This window comes from Diaphorina citri, unplaced genomic scaffold (genome assembly GCF_000475195.1).
Source record: "Diaphorina citri unplaced genomic scaffold, Diaci psyllid genome assembly version 1.1 scaffold194, whole genome shotgun sequence".
NCBI classification, from domain to species: domain Eukaryota; kingdom Metazoa; phylum Arthropoda; class Insecta; order Hemiptera; family Psyllidae; genus Diaphorina; species Diaphorina citri.
The window spans coordinates 21,289-32,940 of NW_007377631.1; the positions used below are offsets into that span (position 1 = coordinate 21,289).

At 37.8% G+C, this 11,652-nt stretch overlaps 1 protein-coding gene across 1 annotated transcript in view; it reads right to left on the bottom strand.

The window, feature by feature from the left end:
* Positions 1–8,296, bottom strand: part of LOC103505776 (tyrosine-protein kinase Shark) — a 21,205-nt gene extending 12,909 nt beyond the window's left edge. The window contains exons 1-9 of the mRNA XM_008470139.3: positions 8,292–8,296; positions 7,922–8,018; positions 7,254–7,394; positions 5,186–5,199; positions 3,972–4,077; positions 2,023–2,163; positions 1,087–1,244; positions 345–450; positions 38–141 (exon numbers count right to left, since the gene is read on the bottom strand). Of these exons, the coding sequence (XP_008468361.1) occupies positions 38–141; positions 345–450; positions 1,087–1,244; positions 2,023–2,163; positions 3,972–4,077; positions 5,186–5,199; positions 7,254–7,394; positions 7,922–8,003 (852 nt within the window). The 5' untranslated portion in view covers positions 8,004–8,018; positions 8,292–8,296. The remainder of the gene's footprint in view (positions 1–37; positions 142–344; positions 451–1,086; positions 1,245–2,022; positions 2,164–3,971; positions 4,078–5,185; positions 5,200–7,253; positions 7,395–7,921; positions 8,019–8,291) is intronic.
* Between the last annotated feature and the right edge of the window lie 3,356 nt (positions 8,297–11,652).

Below are 11,652 nucleotides of genomic sequence, written 5' to 3' on the forward strand. Positions count from 1 at the left end.
TCTGTCGCGTCCCATGCGCAGGGCACTGGCTACTCGCCCTTGCAACGCGGGGGGGGCCCGGTTCGATTTGCGGCCGGGTCAAGAAAGTCGTATCATCCAAATGATGATTCGTGACTGGATTTCGGGGGGGGCCCACTCCAGCTCAGTTGAGGAAAAATGAGTAGTCTATTGATATAAATGCGCATACGACCGGTCCAGCATGTAGGTAAACATTGGATTTTAGGATTAATTGAGATACCTATTGGGAAAAATCCTACAATTCCCGCAGTGAGCACCTAAGTTGTGACATAATAACACAAAGAAACTGCATTTACATTTTTTACATATTTTGTTTAGTAACTTACTCAGTAGTCGTTCTACTTCGAGATGGCCTGCTTGTCTTGCTAGTTCTGCTGGGGTTTCATTGTCCTGTGTGCGAGGTCTGATTGGAGCATTCAACGCCATGAGAACCTGAAATATTTACAATACAAATCATGAATCTTTGTGGTAAGGCACAGAGCTTCTTCACAACTTTAGAGGGTATCACAACATTACTAAGTGCCTCCTTTACTATTAATTCTCGTCTACTCGTATCTTTTTTTACACTCACAATGCCAGCCTAGTTAGCTTAGTTGGTAGCGCGTCTGCCTTGTAAGTGCTAGGCCGCGGGTTCGATTCCGACCCGGGGCGGATTTTATCCTGATGTGATTATATTCGTTCTCGGAACGGCTGGCATTCTCCTAGGTATCCTGTCTTCATTCTCTCTTCGATTTCGGGACAATAAGACCTTAGCAGTTACAGTTCCCTCTGTCAAACCTCAAAAAAAAAAAAAAAAAAAAAAAAAAAAAAAAGGTTATGCCACTACTGGTTACTACTCGATTAAAGTAGCTACTCAGTTGTCCTCACGAGGCTGAGTTCACCCCGAACTTCAAGCACAGAGCCGGAAAAAATGGAGCACTGATCAATTTTCTAGCGCTCAGTTTCCCAAAAGGAAAATAGGTACACCAAAAGCTGTGATATCCCTCAGGACCATAGCAGAGGTTACCAGCGTGAACGACCTGGTATTCTAGTGTTAAACCAGCTTATTCGCAAAAAAGAGACTCTTACCAGGACCACATCCTTATGTCCGCCACTGGCTGCTTCGTGTAGGGGAACCCGGCCAGTCTTGGTATTTCTCAGCTGAACATTAGCCCCGCCTGCCGTGATGAGAATCCTCACTGTGCTAGGTAGATTACTTTGACACGCGTAATGCAGGGGGGTGTAACCTGATGGGGAGAAGGGGGTTATTTGGGCGTTAGTTTGAAGAAGAAAAAAGACACACGATAGGACTGCTTGGAATGGACTGATAAGGAGTTTGAAGAGAAACAGCTATTTTGCAAAGAACTAATAAATTACTAAAGTGGTACTTGCCAGTCTAGTTAGCTTAGAGGTTAGTGTGTTTGTCTTGGTAAGCACTAGGTGGCGGGTTCGATTCCTGAGGAGGATTTTATCCTAAACAGATAAGGTTCGTTCTCAGAACGACTGGCTTTCTCAAGGAGTTAAATTCTTAGGTAATTATTCAGAAGCCATGACAGTGAAAAAGAAAGCTCCTTTTTTAGTTCAACCTGACCCTGGTCACTACTCAAATTATGAAAGCTCATTTTTGCATTTACTTAACCTAAACCTATAATAACACTGATCACTGCTCAATGAGATGTCCACACCAAGGACCATAGACCCTACCCTAGACCCTGACCATCAGCATAGTTTGTTGATTTTCCCTTGGGTTGGGACTAGGCTAGGGTCAAAAGTGGGGGCTTTGATGTGGACACCTATTCAGACTGATCACTGAAGTAAATAATTAGCTTTGTGTTTGAATAGTTTGATTGGTGTCTAAAAGGGTGACTGGGACATCAAATGGTGGCTACTTTGAAGTGCTATCATCCTTTGCAATATGATTTTAGGTCTCTTGTATTATTTTAGGTCTTTTGTAATTTACTAGGATCCAGGTCTGCATCATTTTCATGGGTTTTGACTCTCAGGTGTTATTACATAATGTCTTACCTACAGAGAAGAAAGCATCTTCCCCGTGTCTCCTTATTTGATAATGGACCACTTCTCCTTGATACAACACGGATAGTCCATAATCCCCTGCTGATGTATTGCTTTGCCTCACCAGGAAAAGTCCGTCTTCCTGGTGTTGTTCTGTAACAAGAAGAATGAGATATTTATTTAATTTGAGGGGTTTAAATGAGTATATCAGATTTTTAATATTAGAAGTTACCATCGTAACTTGGGAGGGTGTTATGCATTGTAAAAAATTAATAAAAAATAAAAACACATTAGCCTCAAGGGTAGTGTGTGTGCCTTGAAAGCACCATGTTGTGGGTTCAATTCCTGCCAGGGCAGATTTTATTCTAAACAGATGAGGTTTGTTCTTGGAACGGCTGGCTTTCTCCTCTCCTGTCCTCCCCTCTTTGCTTCTGGAATGATAAGACCTCAGCAGTTAAAGTTCCTTCTATCAAACCTTTTCAATAATAATAATTTTGGTAATTATGCAGAATTCATGTCCGTGGAAAAGAAAGGCTCCTTTTTGTATTTAACCTAACCCTATAATAACACTAATCACTGCTCTAATTGTGCCAGTTCCTTTGGTAGCAATATTCCACGGACGTGACTTCTGCACAAGAACCATAATTTTAATAGATAAAAAATATAAATAAAACACTCACCAGCTAATAATATCCTTTCTGCATCTTCCCGAGTCAATTTTCCATGGTACCAATTTATACCAAGAGCATCTTGGTTGGACATTGTAAATGGGAAGATCTAGGGAAGACAAAAATATAAGTTTTTATTATCACAATGTAGAATAGTAAAATATGCATGTAGGTATTGGACTAGGTATAAAAAGTTCTTTTTGGGATAGTGGGTACCTAGATCTTGCAAACTGATGTCCAACACAAACAATAGGTACCCAATAGTATTATTATTCCCAAACACCCAACTTGGGGACATGGTGTGGTGTGGCCCATTGAAGTACCTATATACTCCTAAGCCAATAGTACACATCTATGCAAAAATAATTAATTAATTAATCAACTTACTAGAAGAGCATTTTTGTTTTTTGTTTTTGCTATAAAAACACTTTGGAGACCTGACCTTGAAGTTAATTGAAATCAAGTGGTTGACAAGTGATTAGGTGGACCTACTGATGAAACAAGAGTACTTTACCTGTACAAGACCAAGGGCTACTTCATTACAAAACAAAAGAAGATTACACACCCTGGGGAAACCCTGTTATTGAACTTTCTTTGCTGATTTGATATCAATTAATTTTTATTGATATTGATAAGGGATAAGGGAGCTCACTCTGGTTGGTATGGAGTGGAGAAGAAAGAAGAATAGAAAGAACAAAAAACGAATAGAAGAAAGAAGAAAAGAAACTGAAGAAAGAGGAATGGAATGGAAGAATCAACAAGAACAAAAATCTTGAGCAAAACAAAAAAAAATCACGGAGGTGAGGTGAAAGTGGATATGGTCCATGCAACAAGTGGATCCCGAATGTTCAAAAGCATCCCACCTCAGCTCAGCTTATCATTTTGAAAATGGGTAGGTATATTTGCTCAAAAATCAAGATTTTTTGGTAATTTTGTTGAAAAATGCTCGAAATTTCAATAAAAATCCAAGTGCATTAGTGCATTCATCCACCCCATTCTCTTTTATCCTTTATCCGTCATCCTACGATCTACGGCACTAGTTGAAAACTGGCTTCACTTTTTTTCATGCATATTCAAGTGTCCACTGTGTTCTGACCTCCTCGACTGCAGTTTGCACTGTTGCCAAGTGTAACACCGTTTAGTCGTTTACCGAACAGAAATGCATCCTTTGCCAAATGCATTTTTTGCCGTACTTTTTACCTACGTAGGGCCTGGAATGAGCACCAAAGTTGTGACATAATAACACAAAGAAACTGCATTTACATTTTTTACATATTTTGTTTAGTAACTTACTCAGTAGTCGTTCTACTTCCAGATGGCCTGCTTGTCTTGCTAGTTCTGCTGGGGTTTCATTGTCCTGTGTGCGAGGTCTGATTGGAGCATTCAACGCCATGAGAACCTGAAATATTTACAATTGCATTTTTTACTTTTATCCTATAGGAAGGAAAGTAATGTAATCGGGTCAAATTTTCGATGGTCAGTTTTTGGTACCAAAACACGTTTTGAGGTCCCTATTAGAGCCTAAATCCAAAGTTTCAGCCATTGGTCCGTGTGTGTATCTGTGTGTCTATCTGTTGTCCGTCTGTAAACAAAATATCTCGAGAACGGTTAAGAGCTAGCGACTTGAAATTTGATATGTAGCTTTCAAATGTGACAAGGATGCGACACAAATTTTGGTTAAGATCGGTGCATTGGTTGGCGGCATTTTACCGCTTTTTGGCGGTTTTCGGTCTAGTTTAACAATATCTCGGGAACGGTATGAGCTATAGAGACTTGAAATTTGGTATGTAGTTCACAAATGTGACAAGGATGCAACAGAAAACGTTTAGTTAAGATAGGTGCTGCGCTTGGCGGTATTTTGACCGCTTTTGGACGGATTTCGACCGTTTTTTGGCGGTTTTCAGCTATACCGACTAAACGGTTAGAGATATACCTTTTTTTTGCGGTTTTCAACTATACCGAATAAACGGTTAGAGATATGGTAAAAATTAGGGTAAAATAATACTCGAATGAGCATCACTCAATAGGATAAGGAAAGTCGTGTGATGTTCACACCAGATTTTTTTACATAAAGCTAAATCAAAATTTTGAAGGTGTACCTTCAAAATAAGCCCCCCACATTTAGGCAAGAACCGCCTATGGCATTCATCCACCCCATTCTCTTTTATCCTTTATCTGTCATCCTACGATCTACGGCACTAGTTGAAAACTGGCTTCACTTTTTTTCATGCATATTCAAGTGTCCACTAAGTTCTGACCTCCTCGACTGCAGTTTGCACTGTTGCCAAGTGTAACACCGTTTGCCGAACAGAAATGCATCCTTTGCCAAGTGCATTCTTTGCCGTACTTTTTACCTACGTAGGGGAAGCAATAGATTTTTTGCTACATGAAAAAAATAATGTTACCTACCTACCTACTTTTACTTTTTCGTTGTTGGATTTAAAAAATACTTAATAGAAAAGTTCGCTTTCTGCAAAATTCTTGAATACCTGGTCTAGTCGACAAACTCTTTTACAGCATTCTGCAATGGGACATTACGTAAATAGGTTAGGCATTTTTAGCGTTTCTTGCGAGACAACCGATTTCCTCATCAAACTGGATTTCCTACGAAGTAAACTAGTAAACACGCTCACTATCATTATTCGCTTGCGGCATTCATTGGAAAAAATGGGTAGGTATTCTGATTTTTATTTTCTTGCTATTCTTTCGCACGTGTTCAGTCGTAAAAAGAAGAAAAAAAAGAAACTCACTTCCTTTTTTGGAGCTTTTGATGAAGAGCGGATAGGAGAGAAAGCCGAACGGCGATAACGAACCTTCTCTGTTCAGGATAAAATCTTTCCCGGGAGGAAATCACACCCGCAACCTAGCGCTTACAAGGTAGACACGCTAGTCGCTACCATCCAAGCTCACTAGGCCAGCGAAATTCGCTTTCACTTGTCTCATAGTCGCATCTACATAGGAATCCCATACTTCGTTACGGAGCACGGGATAAACAGCTAGGTGTGAATTTATCTAATGCAAATGCTACTGTAAACCTAAAGGTAGGATCACACAATATGGCAGAGTGACATATAATCTGGCAATTTTTTCCTCCACACCGTGTGATCTTTTTTAACATGACCTTAAACCTATGGTGTCAAATTTTTGCCATAGAATATTACCAGATTATATGTCGCTCTGCCATATCGTGTGATCCTAAGAATAAAAGAAAATAAACACGGCCTGGTTGAGTTTATTAAAAATATTTATTTTAATCAAAGTCTATAAGGTAAAATGAATTGACAAAAGTATCATAGATTTTTCTTCTTTAAAATAATACGAATTATCAAAATATAAATACAAATCACGTGAAAGGGAAGCATTATTTACCAATAAAAAAATTGTTTTCCATACCCAAAGGTATGCTGGTCAGCATGTATTGTCAGAAAACTCATGCTTATGAGTGAGGATATCCTTATAAGTATTGCCCTATTGCCTACAAATATAGCTATACCTGCATTTTTTAGGGTTCATTCTATTATTCACCCTCGTCGGGATAGCTTAACCCATATGATCGCAGGACCTAGACAAATTTCCCATTTAAATCAAGAAATTGTGCATACTCAATTTTATTTTTTTGGGACTTACAATGTAGACGCCAACCTATCACACACAAAAAGAAGTTTATTAATACCTATATCATATTTGTAGACGAGTCTTGGATTTGTGATGAACCTACCCAAAACCTTCCTCAAAATTAGTTTATCTAAAATGGTCACTGAAAAGACAAAAACAGCAAAGATTTCTTTTAAGGAATTAAATTCTTAGGTAATTATTCGGAAGCCATGACAATGAAAAAGAAAGCTCCTTTTTTAGTTTAACCTAACCCTGGTCACTGCTCAAATTATGAAAGCTCATTTTTGCATTTAACCTAACCCTATAACCCTCGCGATTAATAGAACACAAATTGAGTTGAACGAAGGTTTCACATGAAATTGGCAATACTAAAATATGAGAAATCACAAAAAAAGCAAATAAAACTAATTAAAACTATTAAAATTAAATAAAAATTATCTTATAGATTTAACTTTCAACTACTCTCAACCATGCCAGGTTGGCCAACCCTAACCCTATAATAACACTGGTCACTGCTCAATGAGCAGTGCTAATTTGACAGTTCCTTTGTAGCTATTTACCACTGACATGACTTCTGAACAAGTACCAGTTCTTGGTTTAAAATAAGTTTATGTCCACACCAAGGACCATAGACCCTACCCTAGACCCTGACCATCAGCATAGTTTGTTAATTTTCCCTTGGGTTGGGACTAGGCTAGGGTCAAAGGTGGGGGCTTTGATGTGGACACCTATTCAGACTGATCACTGAAGTAAATAATTAGCTTTGTGTTTGAATAGTTTGATTGGTGTCTAAAAGGGTGACTGGGACATCAAATGGTGGCTACTTTGAAGTGCTATCATCCTTTGCAATATGATTTTAGGTCTCTTGTATTATTTTAGGTCTTTTGTAATTTACTAGGATACAGGTCTGCATCATTTTCATGGGTTTTGACTCTCAGGTGTTATCACATAATGTCTTACCTACAGAGAAGAAAGCATCTTCCCCATGTCTCCTTATTTGATAATGGACCACTTCTCCTTGATACAACACGGATAGTCCATAATCCCCTGCCGATGTATTGCTTTGCCTCACCAGGAAAAGTCCGTCTTCCTGGTGTTGTTCTGTAACAAGAAGAATGAGATATTTATTTAATTTGAGGGGTTTAAATGAGTATATCAGATTTTTAATATTAGAAGTTACCATCGTAACTTGGGAGGGTGTTATGCATTGTAAAAAATTAATAAAAAATAAAAACACATTAGCCTCAAGGGTAGTGTGTGTGCCTTGAAAGCACCATGTTGTGGGTTCAATTCCTGCCAGGGCAGATTTTATTCTAAACAGATGAGGTTTGTTCTTGGAACGGCTGGCTTTCTCCTCTCCTGTCCTCCCCTCTTTGCTTCTGGAATGATAAGACCTCAGCAGTTAAAGTTCCTTCTATCAAACCTTTTCAATAATAATAATTTTGGTAATTATGCAGAATTCATGTCCGTGGAAAAGAAAGGCTCCTTTTTGTATTTAACCTAACCCTATAATAACACTAATCACTGCTCTAATTGTGCCAGTTCCTTTGGTAGCAATATTCCACGGACGTGACTTCTGCACAAGAACCATAATTTTAATAGATAAAAAATATAAATAAAACACTCACCAGCTAATAATATCCTTTCTGCATCTTCCCGAGTCAATTTTCCATGGTACCAATTTATACCAAGAGCATCTTGGTTGGACATTGTAAATGGGAAGATCTAGGGAAGACAAAAATATAAGTTTTTATTATCACAATGTAGAATAGTAAAATATGCATGTAGGTATTGGACTAGGTATAAAAAGTTCTTTTTGGGATAGTGGGTACCTAGATCTTGCAAACTGATGTCCAACACAAACAATAGGTACCCAATAGTATTATTATTCCCAAACACCCAACTTGGGGACATGGTGTGGCCCATTGAAGTACCTATAAACTCCTAAGCCAATAGTACACATCTATGCAAAAATAATTAATTAATTAATCAACTTACTAGAAGAGCATCATAGACAATAAATATGTACAAAACAGATAGGAAAACTGGAAACGGACAAAAAAAGAAAAGAGGAAAATGTTATTAAAAACGAAAAATAAGTACGGAAATTTTTTACTCGCGAGAGAAATATCGTACAGTTCTGAAATTTTTAACCGAAAACGACAATCTTTTAGTTGACTTCATTTATTTATTAATCCATGATTTCTTGTCCCTATATTTGAGTTCCATGGTTTTAGGAAGCGCATCTTCTTAACCGCTCAAAAAGAGGCTAAAACTCTGTTAAAATCCCAAGAGCCAAAAGGCAGTTCAAAAGTAAAAAAAAAAAAAAAATAAAAAAAAAATACATTTACCGTTGTGGGTTCAATTCCTGCCAGGGCAGATTTTATCCTAAACAGATGAGGTTTGTTCTTGGAACGGCTGGCTTTCTCCTCTCCTGTCCTCCCCTCTTTGCTTTTGGAATGATAAGACCTCAGCAGTTATAGTTCCTTCTATCAAACCTTTTGAATAATAATAATTTTGGTAATTATGCAGAATTCACTTCCGTGGAAAAGAAAAGCTCCTTTTTGTATTTAACCTAACCCTATAATAACACTAATCACTGCTCTAATTCTGAAAACTCCTTCTTGTGTTTAACCTAACCCTATAATAACACTGGTCACTGCTCGTTTGTGCCAGTTCCCTTGGTAGCAATATTCCACAGACGTGACTTCTGCACAAGTACCATAATTTTAATAGATAAAAAATATAAATAAAACACTCACCAGCTAATAATATCCTTTCTGCATCTTCCCGAGTCAATTTTCCATGGTACCAATTTATTCCAAGAGCATCTTGGTTGGACATTGTAAATGAGAAGATCTAGGGAAGACAAAAATATAAGTTTTTATTATCACAATGTACAATAGTAAAATATGCATGTAGGTAGTGGACTAGGTATAAAAAGTTGTTTTTGGGATAGTGGGTAGTCCTTGCAAACTTTGATGCCCGACACAAATAATAGGTACCCAATGGTATTATTATTCCCAAACACCCAACTTGGGGACATGGTGTGGCCCATTGAAGTACCTATATACTCCTAAGCCAATAGTACACATCTATGCAAAAATTAATTAATTAATCAACTTACTAGAAGAGCATTTTTGCTTTTTTGTTTTTGCTATAAAAACACTTTGGAGACCTGACCTTGAAGTTAATTGAAATCAAGTGGTTGACAAGTGATTAGGTGGTACCTACCTACTGATGAAACAAGAGTACTTTACTTACCTGTCCAAGACCAAGGGCTACTCCATTACAAAACAAAAGTAGATTACACACCCTGGGGAAACCCTGTTATTGAACTTTCTTTGCTGATTTGATATCAATTAATTTTTATTGATAAGGGATAAGGGAGCTCACTCTGGTGTGGAGTGGACAGTGGAGAAGAAAGAAGAATAGAAATAGAACAAAAAACGAATAGAAGAAAGAAGAAAGAGGAATGGAATGGAAGAATCAACAAGAACAAAAATCTTGAGCAAAACAAAAAAAAATCACGGAGGTGAGGTGAAAGTGGATATGGTCCATGCAACAAGTGGATCCCGAATGTTCAAAAGCATCCCACCTCAGCTCAGCTTATCATTTTGAAAATGGGTAGGTATATTTGCTCAAAAATCAAGATTTTTTGGTAATTTTGTTAGAAAATGCTCGAAATTTCAATAAAAATCCAAATGCATTAGTGCATTCATCATAGGCGGCGATAGGGGGGGGCTTGGGGGGCTTAAGCCCCCCCAAAGTTATCAGGGCCTCTTACACTGGATAAAATTGGATTTCAGAATAATAATCCAAAACACCATTTTTTTTTTTTGGTAATTTTGTTGAAAAATGCTCGAAATTTCAATAAAAATCCAAGTGCATTAGTGCATTCATCCACCCCATTCTCTTTTATCCTTTATCCGTCATCCTACGATCTACGGCACTAGTTGAAAACTGGCTTCACTTTTTTTCATGCATATTCAAGTGTCCACTGTGTTCTGACCTCCTCGACTGCAGTTTGCACTGTTGCCAAGTGTAACACCGTTTAGTCGTTTACCGAACAGAAATGCATCCTTTGCCAAATGCATTTTTTGCCGTACTTTTTACCTACGTAGGGGAAGCAATAGAATTTTTGCTACATGAAAAAAAAAAAATAATGTTACCTACCTACCTACTTTTACTTTTTCGTTGGTGGATTTAAAAAATACTGAATACCTAGAAAAGTTCGCTTTCTACTAGGGATTGCAATGCGGGATCCCGCAATCCCGCAATCCCGCGGGATCCCGCACCTTTTTCCAATCCCGCAATCCCGCAATTTTTAGTGCATTTTTTGCCGTACTTTTTACCTACGTAGCGTAGGGGAAGCAATAGATTTTTTGCGACATGAAAAAAAAGTGGGTAGGTACCTACTAAAGTTACCTACCTACTTTTACTTTTTCGTTGTTGGATTTAAAAAATACTTAATAGAAAAGTTCACTTTCTGCAAATTGCAAAATTCTTGAATACCTAGTCTAGTCGACAAACTCTTTTACAGCATTCTGCAATCGGACATTACGTAAATAGGTAAAAGGCATTTTTAGCGTTTCTTGTGAGACAACCGATGGAAGAGAATGCCCCAGGCATTAATGACATTAATCCCGCCCCTGAGTTAGAATTTTTCAATATTTTTTTTTTTCTTTTCTCTTCCTGACCACATGATCAGTGGTCAGAAGTCGCATCACCAAGATAAGATTTCTCCATTTTAATAGACACCCAGATATAGGGTACCAGTTTAGGGGTAGATCTTTTTTACCTTCCTTCTCCTATTAAATCCAATAGGAAGGGAAGTAATGTAATCGTCTGATTTCCCAGTATCTCTAGAACATTGAGGCAATGGGCCTAATATCTCCACGAAATAGAGACAAGCAGATAATCTCCACAAGACAACCAAGTATCTCTATAGCAGTCAATTTCAGAAGACAGCTGACTATGTGTGCAAGAGGAGACCAATCCACAAGAAGAGATGGGATCGCTGATCTCCACAAGAAGACATATTATAGATACACAAGGCGATAACCCACAATATATGGCGGAAATTCACGATATAAGGCAAAAATTCACGATATATCTCCCTTGTCCAATGTGAATCTTCACATCACCCTTATTTACACGAAATTTATCCGTCAAAACCACCGCGTCATATATGTATCAATCACACGTATGTACTTGTTCACATGAAATACGCACGACACTGGTATGGCATTTTCTTATATAAAAAGATAAAACTATTTAGAAATAGTGATAAGTTTACACTTAAGCTAACAAAATAGTAATTATGGGTCATACTTAGGCTAACGAAAATTAAAATAAA